At 35.0% G+C, this 21,808-nt stretch overlaps 1 protein-coding gene across 1 annotated transcript in view; it reads left to right on the forward strand.

Moving 5' to 3' along the window:
- The window catches only part of SLC30A9 (solute carrier family 30 member 9), a 39,970-nt gene that overhangs the window by 13,051 nt on the left and 5,111 nt on the right, over window positions 1-21,808 (forward strand). The window contains exons 9-17 of the mRNA XM_075499993.1: window positions 5,198-5,300; window positions 8,607-8,662; window positions 10,026-10,161; window positions 10,577-10,616; window positions 11,065-11,136; window positions 11,627-11,734; window positions 13,019-13,184; window positions 18,795-18,924; window positions 21,339-21,452. Of these exons, the coding sequence (XP_075356108.1) occupies window positions 5,198-5,300; window positions 8,607-8,662; window positions 10,026-10,161; window positions 10,577-10,616; window positions 11,065-11,136; window positions 11,627-11,734; window positions 13,019-13,184; window positions 18,795-18,924; window positions 21,339-21,452 (925 nt within the window). The remainder of the gene's footprint in view (window positions 1-5,197; window positions 5,301-8,606; window positions 8,663-10,025; window positions 10,162-10,576; window positions 10,617-11,064; window positions 11,137-11,626; window positions 11,735-13,018; window positions 13,185-18,794; window positions 18,925-21,338; window positions 21,453-21,808) is intronic.

A 21,808-nucleotide genomic window follows, 5' to 3' on the forward strand; every position in this document is an offset into this window, starting at 1 on the left:
TCTGTGTATTCAAGCTAAAGCTACCTGTGTATCTGTAACTGAAGGTAATAGATTTGTTTATTCATTGTTGATGGGAGAGAGTTTAGGTAACTACATTCATCAATATATAGAGATCAGGGATAGAATATATCTCTGATCAGAGAAGAGCAAATTTTGAAGTTGATCAGACTAAACAGTTTATTAATGTAAAAACTAAAATTTTGAAGGACATGGAGAGGCAGGCATTTCAAGTTGTCCTTTTTTCTTGCTCTTTCTTGAGAGGAAGCTTTTCATATGTTTTAAACAATCTTCCATATAACCAACAGAAATGAATTAACTTTTTCTGCTGTTACTCAGCTCTTTTCCTCTCTAACTGAAAAGGGGATATTTTAGGAGGATTTTGCCTTTCACATGTCTTACAAGTTTGAATGAAACAAAACTAAACTAATGATGCTGATTTAAAGCAAATGAACACAGAGACTATCTGGCATGAAATACAGAATTGTGTTAAGTTTCTCTCAGGAAATGATGGCTAAAATTTACTTGCCATAAAACATGTGAATTTTTAAAATACATTTGATTTTATAAAAGGTATTTATTTGCTAAGACACTATTGCTGTAAGGGAGGAAAATAGAAACATAGGGAAAATGCTTTTTTGGCACAGGAAACAACATTTTGAGCAGGAAATAACTCCTTGAGTTTTCCTACAAAACTATATGCTTTTTGCCTGGGGGGAAAACACCACAAAGCTTGTTTGACTGAAAACCTCCCTCTTTCTTTATTGAGTATTCTGATAGTAACTATTCAGAGCTTTCTACGTTAAAAATGTATAAGAACTGCTAGTATGGATGTTTCTAGTGAGAAAAACAAAAGGAAAAAGGGGGGGATGTTGTATGGTCACTTCCACCTCCTTCACTTTCTTACAATGATCTAGAGAAAACAGACCTTTCCTCCTGCTTTGTAAATTGGGCATTGCTATAAACATTACACTTTCTTCACTTCATAAATACCTTTTGGATGATTAGGAACTTTTATAGATGAATGCCTGGCAGCCAGGCCAGCAGAAGTTTGTGGAGCCTGTTGTATAGCTCAGTCATCTCTTTGTGGAGCTTTTTTAGAAGTTAAAGGATCTTGTGGCCCTCAAATACCTGATGACTCTTCAGAGATTTAAGTCAGTGCCACCATCAGTGCTCCTTTTGTTTGTGTCCCTGATCTTCTTGACATCAGCATGATTTTTAATGGCTTCTGGTTTTGGGTCAAGAAAGTCCAACCTGTCTTAACTTCTCCAGTTTGAATGATTTGGTAGGCTTTTCACAAACTTCAGGCTTCCCCGGTGAGGATTAAATGTGGTTCAATCAAAAGCAGAGTTCTTCTCTACGGATCCACGTGTGAGGGTGTAGACCAGCTGCACTGGCACACTCTGTTGTTAATAGAATTCTGTGTGTGAGGAAAAACTTTGAAGCTCTGTTAGAGAAATACAGGAAGGTAATGTTTTTTATCAGAAAGGGAATGATCTATTACTAGCAAAACATTCTTCAGGGCCTGGCACTGTTGAAGTGATTTCATTGTTGTGCTAATGCTTTATCTTTTTAAACAATACAAAGTTTGCGCAGTATGTAATATTTTTTAAAAATACTGGTGGTCAAGGATGTTAGTAATGTTACTGCTTCTTTGGAAACAGACGTGATAAAATGTGTTTAGTTCTCAAATCTAGATCCTAAATAGAAGATTTTTTCCATAGATTCATAATGGATCTGAATATTTTCAGTTTGATTTTTTTAATTTTGACATTTATTTTTTTACTGTCCTTTCTTCAAAAGCCTAAATATTTTATGTAGGTAGACAGGGATAGTTGTGTAAATCAGACCAGGTCCTTCTAGACCATTATCTTATGCTGTAAGGTAGAGTATAAAAAGTGAGCAATCACATGATGGTACAATTCCCTATATATATATTTCTCAATTCCCTGTAATTCCTGTTCCCCATATACATCTTGGGGTTTTGAGGTGGTTATCTTTGAAACAAATTTGGAGTGATAAATATGTAAAAGCAAGTATTAATGCCCTTTATTTTTTTCACATTTACGGTTCAGTCAGGATAGATTTATTTGAATTTTTTAAAATTGTAATTTAAATTGTTAAGTTAGGAACCTTGATTTGAATAATTGATTTTAATCTACTTTTGCATTTATGTATTTTTTTTTCCCAGATAAAGGCTGATTCTGTTATGTATCAGTACATTTTAAAGTTACCAATTAAATTTAGACTTTACACTAAAATTGACAAGACTTCTAACAGCAAGGAAGATGTATATCTGTTTCAACACTTGTTTTTTTCCATTTTGTTGGTGAATGTCTGCCTCCTATGGGGACTTTGGAATACAATTATAAACAGTTGTGTTGAATGAAACTGCTTATTTTTTAGGTGCGGAAGACAGGCTTATTAGAAAATGCTGTATAGTAGTAGGTTTAATAAGCAAGAGAATTGTACCTAGTGAATAAAATAATTTTTTTGTTATTTCTTGGCATGATGTCCAAAACATTACAATAGATCTTTTTCAGACTTTACCTAGCTTTGGTTTAAGTTCTGTTAAGATTTCCTACTATTTCAGGTCCATGCAGATAGAAATGAGGTAGCTAAATCAGTCAGTTGAGTTCATTTCAGTACAATAGAGAAAATACTTTCTGAATTGGTGGTCACTGATGTAAAAGATAACTTTGTTTCAAACTGATTCAGAGTATTTTAGCTGCTTCCTCAGAATCTGCTGGTTTTGGATTATTTTTCCTCTGCTGTTTAAAGTCTTTGTAGTATTTCTTCAACAGAATTTAGGCTTTCATAGGGCTTACTATTTCAAATGCAGTGGTGAATTTGTTTCTTAAAGCTGTTGTAGTTTAACCCCAGCCAGCAACTAAGCACCACACAGCCGCTTGCTCACTCCCTCCTGATGGGATGGGGGAGAGAATTGGAAGGGTAAAAGTGAGAAAACTCGTGGGTTGAGATAAAGACAGTTTAATAGGGAAAGCAAAAGCCGTGCGCACAAGCAAAGCAAAACAAGGAATTCATTCACTCCTTCCCATGGGCAGGCAGGTGTTCAGCCTTCTCCAGGAAAGCAGGGCTCCATCATGCGTAACGCTTACTTGGGAAGACAAACGCCATCACTCCGAACGTCCCCCCCCTTTCTTCTTGTTCCCCAGCTTTATAGGCTGAGCATGATGCCATATGGTATGGAATAGCCCTTTGGCCAGTTTGGATCAACTATCTTGGCTGTGTCCCCTCCCAACTTCTTCCGTACCTGGCAGAGCATGGGAAGCTGAAAAGTCCTTGACTAGTGCAAACGTTACTTAGCAACAACTAAAACATCTCTGTATTATCAACACTGTTTTCAGCACAAGTCTAAAACATAGCCCCATACTATCTACTATAAAGAAAATTAACTCTATCTCAGCTGAAACCAGGACAAAGTAATATGTATTTTACTTGCAGTAAAAACCTGACTTCCCCCCTCCCCGCCCCCCCCAACTGACTTTTATCTATTGTCTTATATTGATGTGAACATCTAGTCAGAGAGGAAACACCAAATAGCCTTGATGGCTCTGTAGACTCACTAGTTTTTTTTGTAATTACTTCCCGTGTAGCACTCTTCATCTTTCTATCCTATGTTTCAACTTACGGGACATCATTAACAGATTGATTTTGTTGGGCCTGACATTTGAAAATCTTAGTGTGGTTTCTTTTTAGATTTCTAGGATGTCAAATCCCCCCACAAATTTGGAATTTGTAGGGGTGAAATAAAATATCAGCTGAGTGCCTATTGTATCATCTGAACAGGTGGGGGCCCCACAACTGAATTGTGCCTTCAGATAAGCTGTCAACTCCATTAATACAACATTGAGAAGAAAATACAAAAGTCAAGAGACTGTGCTCATGAATCCCACTGGAATTTCTTTAATTTTCTTTCTATGCTAAAGATGCACTATGCTGTGAGTTGGAAGAACTTGTAATTAACACAGGGAATTTAAATTATAGTTTAGTGTTACAACAGTCTTCCTTTCTTCTTGGGTTATCCACTAACTTACGCATTTTTTTACTTTCCACCTATAAATTATGGTGGTGCTTCACCATCTCATGAGGTAATGAGACTAAATTAAAAATTGTAAAGCATGTTCAGGTCCTTGGATGGAAGGAGGTATAGAAAACAGTGCTACCTCTTGCTTGAAGAAGTGGATGTACTCACACAGAAATTCTTTGAGGGTGACCTTGGAAATGAATGTTATTTAATCAACTATATAATTTGGTGTATGGCAAGGGGATGGACTTGTGCTTCCTCTAACTTAAATATAATTTCTTGGCATGTGGTTGTTCAGAAATGCAACTACAAGATGTTTTAATACTTACTTATAACACTTAATTTCATTTGAATACTTTTAGAAATTGCCAATAAGCTAAACTCCAATATATTAAAAAAGAGAGAGGAGAATGTTATAATCCTCTAGTCTGATTTTCTTTGCAAAATGATTGTAACAATTAACCTACTGATTCTAATAATGAATGTTTGAAGTGAGAATGTAGACTTGGATTTTAGTGCTAATAGTTACCTTTCTCAGTACAACATAACACAATGCTTACTCCACTGAGCTCGTAACCTAAAAAAAGACTTGACAAGTCATGCTGGACATCTTGATCGAAAAGTTCTGTAGATAATTTTTACAGTGTAATCAAATGACAGCCTTGTCTTTCTGTCTGTTGTCTTCTGTTTGTATCCTACTGGGAATTGCCCAATCTGAGATTGAAGTGGGGAACCTTGCACTCCAGTATTAGGAGTGGGATGTATAGGAGGCAAAGGATTGGAGAAAGAGAAAAGGAATTTGTAAGGCTTGTATTCTCCTGCTGGTGGGCAATTAGTTGTTCTGAGTAGTGAATGTGATGGTGGTTTTCAGGAAGTGTAACTTATTCAGGACTGCTTAGAAGTTAACGATTTTGGAAAAATAAATTGTATATCTTTACATATCAAGTTAGCTGAAATGGCATTTTAACAGTAATCATGCAGAAAATGTGTATGCCTTATCTGCCTGTACAGGTCTCTAATGATTAAACTGATACTTGGTTTCACCACTTGCTGGCAGGTATGCATGATTATACAGCACTTGTGGTTTTGCTGAAAGTATTAAAGACCAAATATTCTGTTGTTCTTTAGCTTATTTCTTCTCTTTGTTTTCAGAAATGGGTTGAATTTTTTCTTTAAGCTACTTGCTTGGGTTTACACGGGTTCTGCAAGTATGTTTTCAGAAGCCATACATTCTTTAGCAGACACATGTAACCAGGTGAGTATTTTTTCCATTCCGCTTAAGTTAGCGCTTGTAATAATTTTTCAGGAATAAAGACAGATACTTATATTAGTTGTATTACACTTGAAAGCAATAATTCAATCTACTAGTGTTCCTTAGTTTGCCTATACTATCTAAATAGTAAACACCTGAGAAATGCAAACAGTATTTTATTTAAGAGGACTAGAGCGCATGGCAAAATACTTTGATTTTCTTTACGAAGTTTGCTCATAGATAACGTTGGCATTGTAGAGAAGCCTAGAAATTCCAAGTTTTTTAGCCACAACTGTTATTAAAAATTACTCTCAGATTGTGCTGTGGTGTGTATTTACAGTGCTCTTCCTGTTCAATGCCTATTTTCTATGGTTTACATGCTTCCTAGAATTCATAGTAATATATTCTAGGAGGAAAAAAGTTAGTACTTAATGTAATGACCATTTAAATAATTTTGAGGCAAAACAGTCTTAAAAGTGTTTTTTTTAAATAAACAGTTTCATCTGGGAGAGGGTGTTTTTGTGTTTTGTTTTATTATTAAATAATTTCTGGTTTCAGTCATTCATATTACAAAGCCTGCCCGGAGTGTGACAAGCTCTGTGTGCATGCAGTGGGAGGAAAGTGTACTCTTTTCTGTGTGAGTGTGTAGTATACATGTATATTTTTTAGCTTCCCAGAGACAAAAGCGAATCTCACTTGCAAAGTAATGTTATTGTTATATACAGTTTTTATCAAACTGGAGGCAGATGAGGGCATGTTTTGTCAGAAATTCACATCGCTTTAGAAATATTGCTAAGCCCAGAACTTTTTCTGCTGTTCCCCAGTCTAAGTGCAAAGCTGTTGTTACTCTGTTGCAAATTTACTTGCCAAAACTAGTGGTTTCAACTAGTGATTTTTGCAGGTTTATCTAGTTGCTCTTTTTTTTTTTTTAACTGGCCTAGTCTAAAAGCCTTAAATGCAGAAGGAATCTAGAAAGTCACCTGTAATTATAAATAAAATCTATTTGAATGGTGTTTGAACTAGTATTTCTGTTCATATAATACTCTTTGTAATACATCTACATTATTTTAAACTGCCTGCCCTAATTACTTCTGTTCTTCTTTTCTAAACTTATTTTTTCATATAATTGATGGTTCTGTACTTCAGTTGCAATTTATTTTCCCTATAACTATCGTGATGAAAGTGCACCAAAAAAGGTTAAATGGGTTATAATATTAGTCAAACATACAAACATTAGGAAATAAGTCCCAGGACAGGCTTAATTTTGTTTGTCACAATGCGTATGCATAATGTGACCAGCCTTATCTTTAGGAAGTGGTGTCAGAACAAAATCTCAGTAATTAGAGTAGTTACATTCTCGTTCCTCTCTGCCTTGCTCCCTGCCCCTCCTGGACAAGAACAATGTATTGGTCATCTTAAAGTATTATTGAGTGCCTGTCCAGATAATAAAAAAATTAAAATTGGGTGTTTTTTTAATTTGTATTAATGTAAGAATGAGACAAGTCAGAATGTAGATTCTTAAGTTTTTTTAGAAATGAGTTGAAAGAGGAGAGTTGTAGTAAGCAGAACTATACTCAGCTACTGCATGGATTGTAAGTGGGACTTGAAACTAAGATGATGTACAAAGTATACCTCTTTCTTATTTTGGTTAAATGTTAACTTGACTTTGCTTTTCCTGTCAGTTATTGTAATAGAATGACTTTGTTGCTTAGTCATTTCTTGGTAGAATAATGATGAGAATTTGAGCACCTTGGTTTCTTTTTCTATTCCTAGACTGCCTTAGCAGCCTCTCACAGCACAAGTAGCCACATACCTGGCACATTTACTTTGATAGGGTGGTGTGGCAGACTCAGAGCTGGGCATGTAATGTTAGTGTGCAGGGACAAAAATTAATGTTTTTTCCACTATTTTCTTTAGTATGCTTGAGGCATACATGATAAGACCTTGAAATTTCCCCTTCTCCCAGTGTAGAAAGAGTCTTTCTTGTTGCAGTTTTTGATATAGCAAGGCTTTGGAAACAAAAAAAAGTACTTAAAGATGAGTGGCTGAAACCCTCCTGCAGCTCAAGCAAGAGGAGTCCTTGGATAGCTTGTGACTCATAAAATGCAACAATCTTGTGCTTCTCCAAATTTGAGGAATGTATGGAACATTAGAGCAGACTTAATATCTTGAAAAGCATTTTAATATAATTTTGACTGCCTTTTTGCTTCAGTTGTACCTAGTATGCTTCTCTGTCCAGAAAGACTGAGTTGAGGACTCAGGTTTTGTTTGCTATTTTTCTGTAAATGGTTTTATACAAGCTTGCAGCTGTTCCAGATGTAAAGTGAAGGCAGGGGTGCTACTAACTCGCTGATAACACTTTAAGAAATTTATGGGGAGGCAGCCTTAAAGTGTGTGATTTTCGTTTGGCCAAGTGTGTCGATTTATAGGTGAACCTAGTTTGATAGTGGTATTATCTACCACTTACATGTGGAAGAGCTATTCTGGTTTTTAAACGTGAAAGTTAAATGTTCCACTGGAAATACAGGGGGGCGGGGGGTTTGCTCAAATATTTGAGTATGTGGTTTTGGGAAGAGCACAGGAGAAACCTTGCTGCCTCAAAGCAGCTTGCTGCTGTGAAGGCTAAAGTGTCTAAATTTTAATACTTGTTATTATGTTTCAGTAATTCATAGTCCTAAAACAAAGCACGTGCTTTGCAAAATTGAGGTCTAGATTTATAACTTACTGCATCAATAGTTTAATACATGCCAAATTAAATATATCTCAAATAGGCCATGTAGATAGCAAGAGGTTTTTATTTCTTCCTTCAAAATAATTTTTTTCTTTAATTTGGAGAATACAAAGTTCACTACTGAAAGAAGCCCCAGTGTAAAATTACTGCTTTAAATGTAGTATGCCATCACCATAGTTTCTGTATAATTTCTCTTCAAGAGGGATTTATTTAAATAGCTTTGTTCCCTGAACAACTTCATTCCTTCACATTGAAGCAGAGCAACAACACTTGTGATTGCACGTAATGTTCACTTTCAGTCGCAATTCTAAAATTATAATTAACAGTAATTATATATATACACACACTATATAATTACCTATATATTATAGATACAGGTATAATTAACAATTTTTTGAGGGTGGTAGATTTAGATGACAAATTTTGAGGATTATATTCCAGCTCTAATAAAATATCAGTAATAAAGCATATGTGCAGATCAGCAAATTGCATCTGCCTTTATCTTTCAAGTTCAGTTGATATAGAATGTTTCTAATTTTTTTTGTTTAACAAAGTTTTTTTTCTTTTGTCCTACATAGGCATTGCTAGCTTTGGGCATCAGTCAGTCTGCAAGGACGCCTGACCCTAGTCACCCGTAAGTTTTTTGAGTAAATAATGATTATGGTAATTATATATAGGAGTAAGATCAGTTCTTGTTTGTGCATCACCTGTTTCTTTTTAATCTGTTTCATGTCATGTCTGAAATGCATTGATTTTACAATAGACAAGAAAAGGGATTTCTTCCAAACTGCAGGAATTGTAGCTTCAGTGGCTTGATGCATGTGTTGTTTTGGTGTGTGGTGTTTTTTTTTGTGTGTGTGTGTGGTCTGCTTTTGGATGTGTATTATTTTAATTGACATTATTTCTCTAAGTTATTCTGGGCTCTTCTGCCTCTTCTAATGGATAGATTTACTTTGTTTTTAAACACTGTTCATGTGAATGACAAGACTTTTTTAAAAATAAAAAATACTGTCCTCTTCCTATTTTCAACAGAGTGCTTTTCTGCAAAGCAGCTACTTGTATCATAAGGAGATGTGTTTGACTTAAACTATTCTTTGTTTTTATCTCAGTAATAGGGATATTATTGATAAGTTCTTACAACTTCATGAAAGTTAGAAGCTATATTCTCCATTGTATTTTCTTGGTGTTGACCTGCTTTACGCTTTACATGTTTGGGCAAGTCATTCATACTGTAAGCACTAGTTCAAAATACATCTAATTTACAGAATTAGTTAAGCTTTTCTTCATTAAGAGCATCAGGTAATTTGAAAAACATTTTAATCTTAAATTTGTCTAAATATTCATTGTATCTCCTTCCCCTTTCTCACTTTTTTCCCTTCTTCAATATAGTCTTTTGTACTATTGGTTTTTAAATGTTGCTAAAGAAATGTACTGTTTGTAGTAGCAGTTAATACCAAAAAAAGGAATAAAGGTACACTTTTAATATTGCTTCAGCTCTTCCCACTGCTCTTAAAAACTGCAAGTGTTGAATGTCTGCAGTTAGCTGAACTACTTAAAGATGTCACAAATTTTATTCCCTTTAAATTAGCGTTGTAAAATACATTGACTGGCTGCCTATAAGGCTAGAGTTTTCATTTAGAAGTAGCGTTTCAATAAAATGTAAAAGTGACATGAATGTTGGTTTTAGGTTTTTTTTTTTTAGTAGTAAAATCCTTAGTCTCTGCACAAGAGCTAATACAGCTGTGTAAATAGCTTGTTTAAAAACAAATTAGAAAAAATACCTATGCTTGATGTCCTTGTGTGTACTAGGTATCCTTTTCCAGGTGGCTTTTTTTTCCCCTTGGATTACGTTGGATTTAGCAGCTTTGTCTTAAATAGATGCCTAGTCGTATGATGGTAATTTAAAACATGTAAACATTAATGGAAAAAACTTGTAGATATGTTTGCAGAGATACAGAATTTTATTTTCCTAAGTCACTTTCTTTGTTTTCATCTAGGTATGGTTTCACAAACATGCGCTATATTGCCTCCCTGATTAGTGGAGTTGGCATTTTCATGATGGGTGCAGGACTTTCTTGGTATCATGGGATCATAGGTTTACTCCACCCTCATCCTATAGAATCTCTTCTCTGGGTAAGCTAATCTTGTTTGATATTGTATCTAACACTGGTGACTTAATAGAAAGTAATGGCACAGTCTGAAATTTGCTTCCTGAGTCAGTTTGAGTCCCAACACAATTAACTCAAACCATCCTTAATGAGAATGTGTTTTAAGAAAAAGATCATGTTAAACTATAACTGATCTTATAGCAAAATGAGCTGTTCTTTAAACCCTGCATCCTCCCTTCACACCTCCCAAGAGGCCCTCCTTTCCTATTTTGCAATATATTGCATAATTCAAATATTGTTGGTTGCCTTCTGTTTAGGGACAGCTACATGGCACAGTGGGTAATGAGGTTCTGGAATGGTGCATTTGGATAGGCTATGGTGAAGAGATCTGTACAAATATGCATATAACATAATAATTGAGACTTTTTTTTTTCATACAGGCATACTGCATTTTAGCAGGGTCACTGGTATCTGAAGGAGGTATGCAGTTTCAAGAAATATTTCTATTTATCCGTAATCTCCAAGAGTACAATGTGGATAATTACAGTAATAATTGGTCCTTGCTTACACAGTAAAGTTTTCAGCTCTGTTGCAAATACCTGTGTTGTAAATAAACAAAAAAAAAGAGGGAAAACTTTTGTCTTATCTGTCTATGTATATAAGTTGAAGAACACATCATTTGGAAAGTGAATGTAGAATGCCTTTTTGGTATTAAACTATCAGTGAATATAACTGTTCCAATCTGTATGGGAGACATGCATGTAGAAAAGATGGTAGCTTTATGCTTTGTCATTATTCAAAGTATCAATAATCAGAGCTTTCTTGATGATCTGTTGCTATGATAAAAAGAAAAGTTCCCTCTCTTCAAAATGGAAACAAGTCTTTTTGCCTCTAACCATTTTCAGCAACTACTTTGGTGTTGTTTCAGCTACCCTTCTTGTTGCTATAAATGAAATTCGCAGGAGTGCTCGAGCCAAGGGTCTGTCATTTTATCAATATGGTATGTGTCGTTCTAGCAATAAGGTATGTGGTTATTTAAAACAGAATCTATTTACCAGTATTTGCATAATGATAGAAACAGTTTTGACTGTTTTCCCTTTCCCCTTGCTTTATTGATCTGTTTTCTATTCTAGTAACAAATACATTTTACAAATTAGGTGAAAACCTGTTGATTTAAGTAATGCTACTTAGATATGTTTACTAAACTACTTGCATTTTTCAGGATAAATGCCCCTTTGAATTTTTCAAACATTTTGGAGAAGCTTCCATAATTGGCACAGGGCTTGTTCTGTGTTTTTATGAATGCTTTCAGAAGTGTGTGCATATGCAAAAATTCAGTTTACACCTATATACTTAGGGAAATATTTCTCTTAAGTTGCTGGTGTTAGTATAGTTTAAGTACTGTGCATAATGTAGTATCTTTACTACATTATGCACAGTAAAAAGATAAACTTTCCAAAGCAATGTAATTTTTTTTCTTGTATACGCAGTCGTGCAGAGTCGTGATCCTAGTACAAATGTGGTGTTACTGGAGGATGCTGCAGCAGTTCTGAGTGTGGCCGTAGCTGCTACCTGTATGGGTCTGACTTCTTTAACAGGTAAAATTCTGCCTCAAACTGAGGCAAGAAGGATGTGAATTTCCTCCTGTGCATGATACACACATAGAGCATTTAGTTTATATTGGTTGACTTAAATACATCTCTACTCTTTTTCTGATACGTGTACTGTGTAAGCTTCTGGAGGTGTATATTGTTCTCTGATCTGATTTCTAGTAGTTGGAGTTGAAAACATTTAAAATAAAAAAAAAGTTTGGTTTTTTTCATATGACTATTGTTGGTGGGGTTAAGCTTGAAAGAGTATATGTAGATGGATCTAACTTCCTTTTGAGCTATTTTGTCATACAAATGAAGGTATTTTTTACTAAAGGTATATTTATTGTAGTCAGTTATGTAAATGACACTGTGCCACAGTGGGATTATGTAGCTTGAGCTTCCTTATTCAGTGGTGTGCAGCTCCCCGTGCACGTGGGGAGGATTTAAGGAAGCAGTTCTTTCATTCCTTTTGATACGTAGTGGTATTAGTGTTATCTTCAGATTACAATAGCGGCCCCTGAACAGTGTGGCAAACCTAACTCATGCAGGTAGGATGATCTATATGGCAACTGATTCAAAGTCTGTCTTGCTGCACACAGTTAAGTTTTCTAAAGAGGGAAGATTATTTATTTGTCCCTTTTTAAGTATTGGCTTTGGCTTTTCAATTGTTTAAGAAAATAAATGTGGTAATTTTGTTTCTTTGTGGCTTCTAATGAGTTAATTGCACGTTTCATTTTTTATATAGAATTCAGTTTTTTATTCCATCTCTAGTTTCCTTCATAAACTTAATACATTACTGTTTCTACAAATCTGAATATGAATGAATAAGTGTTTAAAACTTATTATATAAGTACTGTTTTCCAGCAATGGTCAATACTTCCAAGTCTTTGAGTTACTGATAAAAAACCACAGACTTTTGTGCTACTACCTGTGTTTAGGTGTGTATTATTTTATATTAATAAAGGTAAATCCCAGAAACAGAAACCCAAGTAGCTGACAGGAGTTTATTCATTTATTAGTCCTGCAGGAGACAGGAGTGGCTGAGGGACAGGAGGGACTTGAGACTTTATCTTAAGATAACTTGTTTTCTTCCAGCTTCATCTTGTTTCTCAGTAGGAAAGAATTGCCAGTGCATTTAAAAATCCCCACCCAAACCAAAACAAACAAATCCCACCAAAAAGCAAAAACCAAAAAATCCCCCCAAATATGTACTCTTTTCAGTGTGAAATCTGAATTTTCTGTTATGTTTTAGAAATGCTCTGTGAAACTAATTTGACATGTCTTGTTTAGGAAACCCTTATTATGACAGCGTGGGGTCTCTAGGTGTTGGAACTTTGTTAGGAACTGTGTCGGCATTTCTAATCTACACTAACACTGAAGCCCTGCTGGGACGATCCATTCAACCTGAACAACTGCAGCGACTCACCGAGCTACTGGAAAGTGATCCCGTGGTAAGGTAAGAAACTTTACAGCTCAATCTCTACTAATAACAACAAAAAGCAAGAAAATAACATTTGGAAAAAATAGTTCAAGCACTTTAAATGAGAGAAATCTGGTGAGATTAATTATTTTTAGGGCAGATTCTTCTGTATTGAGATTTTAGAATCTTAATTATTACTAACTTCTATTTCTGTGCTAGAAATTTAAGTAAGTGAATACTTGTACCTCTCAGATGTTCCACAGCTGAAATAAAATTGCAAATGTGTTCTAACAGTTACATTAATTACAGGAGTTGACAATGACTTAATGAGAAAGCCATCACAAACTTAAAACTATTTTCAAATGCATGAAATGCAAGCACTTAAATGATACTGTAATGCTGCTTTTATAGGTTATTAGCACTTAAATATTTAAATTCTGTTATTGTTAATATTCAGCGTCTGGAATTCTGTAGCAGTTGGCAGTGAAGTGCTGCAGTAGTATTATGATGTAATAGATTCTGCATGTTAGATGCTTACAGAATGAACTTAATGCTAATTTCTCTTTATTTGGAAATCTGCAATTTGTAATGAAAGAAACTTATAGTGCATTGTGATTCTGAAATCTTGTTTAAATGCTTTTTAAGCAGCTATTTTAGCTTACTTTAACCCTATTAACATTGATTTAGAAGTAAACCCCTTTTATTTTCTTCTTAATCTTTATTCAGGAATATATTTCTGTGTAAATCAGCTGGAATATTTTAGTGCTTTTTTTATTCATAGTCATTAGTGACCTCTGGAGGGAAAAAAACTTAAGCCCATTAGTTAACACCAGAATACTTGAAAGAAATTGAGTGCTGCATCATCTCAGTTGCAAGCAACAAGTCTGATTGACATGCCCTTTATTCCAGAAGCTAAACAAGATTCGTATTTTGGAATAGAATTGTGTTAGAATTCTCACATGTCAGTAACTAAACTCTGTTAAAGTATTTGTGGTGGCCCTGGATTAGTCTGAATGGTGGTGCATGTGTCAACAGTGCTGTGAGTAGGTGAGTTCACATGGTTATTTGTACATGATTTCTGTAGTTCTCTTTTCCAAAGTGCACAGGTGGCTTTTGCTTGTCTCAGGCTGGAAAAATAAAATTTCTCCTATCCCAAGCACCATTTTATATTATATTCCATTTTGTAAATGGCTATAACTTCTCAACAGAATAGACTTAGTTCATCTCCTTCTTGCTGTAGACACTTTTTTAAAACAAGAAGTAACCTAATTTTAAAAAAGCAAGAAGAATAAAAAAAGTGAAGACTTGGTAAGAAACTGCATGTTTCTCTTAAGGTTAGAAGCCGAAACACGTTTAGGTACTTCTCATACCACTGTTTGCAGGACCTTCTGTATGCACTTTGTATTCAGTGATCTCTTTCTTAGATCCATTACATTATCCGCTTTGATTTCTTTTAGCACACACTTCGTTTTTGACCAAGTTCTTGTTACAAGCCTAATATCTTAAGACACCTGGTCTCGACCTCAAAATTCTCTGAGATGTAAATGTATATTACCCTTGCCTGTAACTAGGCATAATTTTGGGAAAAAGCTACTCTAATTTTTTTCTTATTCCAACCTTTGGTTAGTTTGGTTGGTTTGTTTTCAACTTTTTCCTGTGAAATGAGGAAGTCTTTTAGCACCAAGTATTTCTTCTACTTGTACAAAAGGCTTCATCAACATAGCTTTGGGCCTGTAAGAGTTTCAGCATTTTCTTGAACTTTCGAACTCTCCCATTTTCTTAAATGGAGTTGTGTAGTAGTCTGTCCTACTCTTACATTTTTCTTGCTGACACCAAATGTAAAAGAAAAAGCTCCTGAGTACTGGTATGCTTCTAAAGCTGTGACTAATACTTGCTCTTTTTTTTTCAACCTTTCAGGGTTTTCATCTGTCAAAGTTTATCTGAGTTCTCAATGCAATCCTTTTTGCAGTTGCTGCTTCCCAGAACAGTCCTCCCTTGTTCTTTCAGGGAGGGTTTGCAATCTTTATTTTCAGATGTGTTCTGCCAAATATGAAGGGAATATATTAGGGAATCATTTAGTATTCATCAGAAGGTATTTTATATCCAAATTGGCCAAAGGGTCCAGAGGCTCTGATTTCTGCTCCCCCCCGTCAGCACCACCACTGCTTAACTCACTACTCCAGCAGTAGCTTACCTGAACATCATGTTCCACTGCTAATTATAAAGTATTTGATTTATCAGACAAAACTAACTCATGTACTACTAAAATAAATAATCTCTGTGGTGTTGATATTTTTTTCAGCTAAATCTTGATTCCCTCCCCCTTTTTTTCTTTTTACAGGGTTTGACAAGACCTACATTCCATAAAATCTTAATGACTGGAATTAATGCTCTTGATATATCAATTTTTTAACCACCTTTTTCACTATTTTTCCTTGGGTTGTCAGGTGAAATTGTCTTTAGTTAAATGGATTGCCTCATTTGCCGTTCTTAAATTTTGTCACAGTGTTGTTAATCTACTCTTTTTTTTTTTTTTTTTTTTAATTCTCATCAGTATTGCAGGATGAAAAATTAATTGGCCTTCACAGTTATTCTTAGTTCTTTTTACTCTTGAATGCAAGTTGTGGAGTCTGCTGAATTAGAAGCATTTTTTTCCTTTTAAATATCCAGTATGCTTCTCTGCTACTAATAGGGAAATGCTCTGTTGTACTAATACATTGTTTTGCTTTTTTAGATCAAGAAAATGATTATTGCATGTTTCTGCACACTCTGTATAATCAGGAACAATTTTACTATTTCCATCTAGTAGCAGGCGTGTTTCCAGGTTATCCTTTGGTTTTGCTATACTTTAAAAATGTTGGTTTGTATCGCACACAATGTCTTTTTTTATGCTTCTCCTATCAGTTTGCTGGACTTCATAATTTTTTTAGGCTCATGGCTATTTTATTTCCTCTTCCTTTTCATTTTGCTTGGTAATTTCTAGTTGTAGCCCTTATTTCATTTGTGATCCAGCATGGGCATTCAGTCAGAGTTGTTCTCAGCTGGAAAATTATTTGATTTTATTTTTTCCTATACAAACATTCCATTCTTAACTCTCATTCACACCTTTGGTGCCTAAATCTTTCTTGTGTTCATCTTAACTGAAAGCCTAATCTCCTACACTTCAGAACTGTGAAATAAAATATATGATGTGGTACAGACTGTCCTGATTCTGTTCTTATGGAATGTAATCACGGATCCCTAGGCATAAACTATTCTTAGTGACGGTTTCATATTTAATTTTTACTTCATTGTAACAGCTGTTGGGTAATTGTTCTACTGTTGTACCGGAAAATCTGTCATTCTGGTTTGGAGGAAAAAAAAAGTATTACAACTGATGGCTCAAAACCAGTAACTTGACGCCCTCTGACAAATTTTTCTTTAATGTGAAACTTGCTCTTTTCCCTAGTTTGAATTGATGGTGTCTACTAGCCATCCAGAAGCTTCCATAAGCAAGCTTTGTAGCTTGAAGTTTTAGCATAGGCATTTGTATTTTTGAATTATTAGTGATTTTTCTCCTCCTGACTCACTGTCTTATCTTTCCTGGACAGATTATAAGCAGTAAGGTAGACTCTTTTTCCTTCATATTTGCCGAATATGCATAATTCCACTGAATTTTATCAGGTTACTGCTTAATGAGAATCTCAAATCTCTCTTGTTATCTTCTTGCTTAGCTCTGGTAGGCACTTGATATATCTGCAACATTTTTGAATCACATGGATTCAAATTCTCTTCAATAACCCTCATTGAACCACCTCCGTTATCTTAAATACCCTCTTGTGTGAGGAGGTAGTTTGATGCCGGTTAGGTTACTCCAGTTAATACTGTTTTGATTTGGTAGCTTCCCACAGAATAGCTGTGTAAATTTGATTGGAGCTAGAAATTCTTTATTGCTACCGGTAAGCTGATAGTTCTTTTAATCTGCTTAAATGTTTACTAAGATGCATTTTTTGGTGCCTCTGTATTTACTTCATGTTCTATTTCATTTTTAATGTGCTTACCTCTCCTCCACCCCGAGTTTTACAAGAAATATTCCACAAACATTTCCTGTGACTGTTCATCTTAAATTTCTGCCTCCTGTTCTTTGTTGGCTGTTCACTCTAGCAGGCTACTTCGAAATATATGCCTTCTGCTTTCTTCCTGCACCGCCTGTGAAAGTTAGTTCTGATTTATAAAGATTCAGATGAGAAGAAACATTTCTAGTTGGAAAGGGTAAATTTGCTTAAGACAAAGGGCATGCTAAATTTAAAGATGCTGTGAAATTGCACAACTTAGTAAAATGAATGGGGAAAAACAGTTCAGTACGTTCCATCAAGTGAGCTTTATTGCTGAATCTAAATTTTGTGTTAGAATTTAAAAAATTGTCAAGATTGCATTTTTCTGTTAATAAAACCAAAGTCTTTGGAATATTTTATAGTTGACCTCAGATACTTGTTTTGCTTTGGAAATGTCAGAAGAAAGAATTTCAAAAATTTGAAACTTCTTTGTGATTTATGTCCCATATTTTGGTCTCCACTTTTTTTCTGGCCTTGATGGGAAAATGTGGAAACTTACTCTGCAGTGGCAATTTTAAATTCTACTTGGCTTTAAAGATAAACTAAGTTTGTGTTAATCTAATTAGAAAAAAAAACTAGAGTATTTTATTTTATGATTTTATTTTATATTTATTCCACTGTTGAAATGCACCACAATATGTCTGGGTCCTGAGTTTGCTTCATATCTTATTATCCCTGAAAAATAGAGGGCTTTTTGTTTATTACCTATATTCACACATCACGGAGTTTATCTAACAAACTAGAACAAAACTATGCTATAGAAAAACATAAGTTTTCAAAGGACCAAAATATAAACATATTGCAACATTCATGTTCTAGTACCTGTTAGGAACCTTTAAATAAATATACATTTTCAGCATTTACAAGCAGCTGTATTGTGATTAGTCATGATCAGTAATTCGGTATGATCAAAAATGAGTTCCAAGCACAATATCCATAACTTTTTCTTATATCAAATGTAACTTTAAATAGAAGATTCTCCAAAACGTCATGCCTTTACCAATTGTAGTTACCTAGGAAAGGACACTTCTATAATTGCAATGTGTGCTTTCAGTAATTGACAATAGATTATTGTTCCATACCTCAGAATTGAGGGTACTTAAAGATTGTTAAATAGTGTCATGTATATGTATATACACAAAAACTTTTGTGCAGTAGCAAATAAATTGAACTTGAAAGTTTTAACTCAGAAGAGGGAAGTTCTCACTTTCTATTGTGGGATGGGTTTTTTTAGTCTTTTTAGTTTTTTTAGTTACTATTAGTCTTGTTTTAAATCTGTGAAGCTTCTTGTAGTCTGTCTTTTATTACAGCGACCCATTTATAGATGTGTTGGTGTAGCAGATACCTGTGGAAGTGGTGTAACTGGTTAAATATAAATCAGTATTTAATGGAAGTGTGTGGTGGCAAAATGAGGATATGTTAGTCAAAGGCAGTGGCCTTTTAAAATTACAGGATCATTTTGCTGTGACAATATTGTTAACATCAGAAGTCAAACTAGCTAGTTGTTTGTTTTATGTTGTTCTACATTTTCTTTAAAAATTATGTGTTTCAGAGCAATTCATGATGTTAAAGCCACAGACATGGGAATGAGCAAAGTGAGATTCAAGGCAGAAGTAGACTTTGATGGACGGGTTGTTACTCGTTCTTACCTGGAAAAACAAGACATTGAACAGCTGCTACAAGTATGTTTAAAAAAAAAAATGATTTTGTAACTTCCAGTATTTGATATTTACTTTTCAATTTCAAGTATGTCTAAAAAGATTTTCAAGTAGGTGAGATATATTCCACTTCTTCATTTTGCAGGATTGCAGATGTTTTTGCTTTGTGTTAGTGTGTTAAATATCTGTACACGGAATCATATTGTGTGCTGCTGAAGTAGAGCCACTTCTGGACTGAGTAGGGCCTGGGTAGGAGAAGGGCAGATTTTTTTTAATTCACTTTTTTGTTAGAAAATACATATTTGTCCAAAATAATTTTGATGAGAACATAATTCTTCCAATAAATTTTTATTGAATTACAAGATCTCTAGTTAAAACTGGAAGCCTGTCACCTGAGAATAAGCATCTGTTTTGGCAGATCCCTTTGCCTTGGGTGCTGAAGAGGCAGTGTTACGGTTTATAGATCCTGCCATTCAGACTAGGCTTGAATATGGATTGCTTGCATCACATGACTTAGCATTTTGACAGCATTTAACAATTAACCACCCTTAAGCAAGTGTCTGTCTCCAATTTTAGTGTTGTTCAGAGTAGCTTTTCTTAATCTCTCTCTTCAATATAGAAATGCAAAACTGCTTTCAGCTGGATTCTACATGGCAAAGCTATGAAGTAAAGAATAATTTATCTAAATTACAAGGAGAGTTTTAAGTGGGCTAAATGTTTTGCTTGCCTACCCATTTTCACCAGTAACTTGCTTGTGTACCTACAAATTTCTTTCTTTGCTGCCCTTTCAAAATGAAAAGTAGATGTCAGATGCCTGCATTTTATGTCTGTCTGTTAAACACGACTTAGAAGTTATCTGAGTTTACGTTTAAATTACTGCAATTTTTTAAACAGTTAGTGTCCCAGCTTTTAAAAAGTACCACCCTTTAATGTCAAAATAAAAATATATGTATACTATATATTTAGTGCAGTAAGTGATCTTTTCATGTATTGGATTTCAATTTAATACATTTCTGAGAGGAAGAGTGCTATCAGCTTTGTACAACTGAGGCCCTGCAGGTTTGCTTGGTCTTATATTGCCAAGTCTCAGTTGCTTTGCTGTTGCAGCTGTTTAGTACGCTACTTTTCAAAGGCTTTGTTAGCTTTTTTTCTTTACCCACTATTCCCTTTGGTGATTGCGTACAACCTTCACTGGTTCTTCCAACTAGTATTGTTGGGAAAGTTCTTCCTGATGGTTTCTAGGTTGGCAACTGTTTCTTACGCAGGTCATTGTAGTTTCATGTAGTAACCTTGTGTCAGCTATAAAACCATTGTTGAAGGATAGCTGCTTTCAGCAGGACTCAGCCACCCGAAGTCAAGGGCAGACATAGTGCTTGCCTTTTGATCTATAGTTTTTTCAAATAATTAGCTCATTCAACTGGCACTGCTATTAACATTACTCTTTCTAAAGTTGCGAAATATTTGTTGAAATGTTGTCATTCAGATTAATCTCATTTCTTTTTCTTGTTAGACTTGCTGTGATTGTAGCCATAGGTTATTGTGGTCGGGGTATCTTTTAAGCTTACTCAAATACATTATTCCTTTTCAGGTTGGGGGGGGGGAGAAATGGATGTTGTGTTGTAGTTGTATACGCAAGAATAATTAGGTATTTCATCATTACTCTGTCTGTTGGCAATAACCTATTTGTCCTAAACATACTGCAGCTATATCGCCTAAACTATGGCTGAGATACTACAGGGCAAATGGCTTCTGGCCAACTTGGTGTGAGACCTCTAAGGAAAGCTCATGATAATGCTGTACTACCTGCTTTGGTGCTTCTGATGCCTGTGGTTTTTTGGAGGGAGGAGCATAGCATCATGTCTTCCTTAACCTCATTCCTTCAGTTGCGTATGCTGTGGGTCTCCTAGTCTGAGTTCCTTTCCTATCAACTATCTTTGAGTTTTTTGATATTATGGAGGAGCTGTATTTACAGCAGCATTCTTAGTAATCCCTGTGGATTTTCAGATGAGTTGGTAATGTGATGCCCAGAGTAAGCAGTGTAATGGTATAGCAAGAATGTATGAAAATGAGGGAAGAATACACAGGGGTACCTTGCTCTGCCTTGCTGTGAGCAAGGGATACCCCAGAAGCTTCTGGAAAATGAATGGAATTCTTTAAACTTACTTGGCAGATACGGGAGGAAATCCATTAAAGATAGAAGAAGGTTTTGTATCAAGTGCAGGTGTAATGGTAAGCCAGCTGTTTTCATTGAATAGATGCTACTCTTCTGTGTCTTTGAGACATAAGAACAGATGACGTTTTGAAAGGAAATGGCAAAAGCTGAAAAGTGTTTGTGTGTTTCCTGCCCCCCCCCCCCCCCATATGTCAGGACCCTCTGTAGTGTTATTCCTTTCTTATCTTTCCCTCATCTCAACCTCTTAAACTTGACTTCTTCCTAGGAAATTCAACAAGTGAAAACCCTTGAAGAGTTAGAAGCCTTCATGCTTAAGCATGGTGAGAATATCATTGACACACTGGGAGCTGAAGTAGACAGACTTGAGAAGGACCTAAAGGTAAAATTTAGCTGCTTATTAGGGAGTGCTTATTCTGTGATATATTTTAAACAATATCGCTGCATCTACTTTTTGGGATTTTGTTTGTAAATATGGGAGAGCGGAAGAGGTTGATAATCCTAATGCAAATTTTCTTGCTATATAGTATCATTAACTAAGTTCTGACCAGCAGCAAACCCTTACTTTGCCATTGATCCATTTGTTACATATTTTGTTCAGTTTTATACCACTGTAGAACAATATTTTTGTGAATTGAGACCTGATTGTGTCTTTGTTACTGTATTCTCAGAATGTCACATTATTTACAGGCTGTTGAATTCTGTTTTGGTTGTAAAGAAGCAAACTTCAAATTTTTT

Source organism: Mycteria americana, chromosome 4 (assembly GCF_035582795.1).
Source record: "Mycteria americana isolate JAX WOST 10 ecotype Jacksonville Zoo and Gardens chromosome 4, USCA_MyAme_1.0, whole genome shotgun sequence".
Taxonomy (NCBI): domain Eukaryota; kingdom Metazoa; phylum Chordata; class Aves; order Ciconiiformes; family Ciconiidae; genus Mycteria; species Mycteria americana.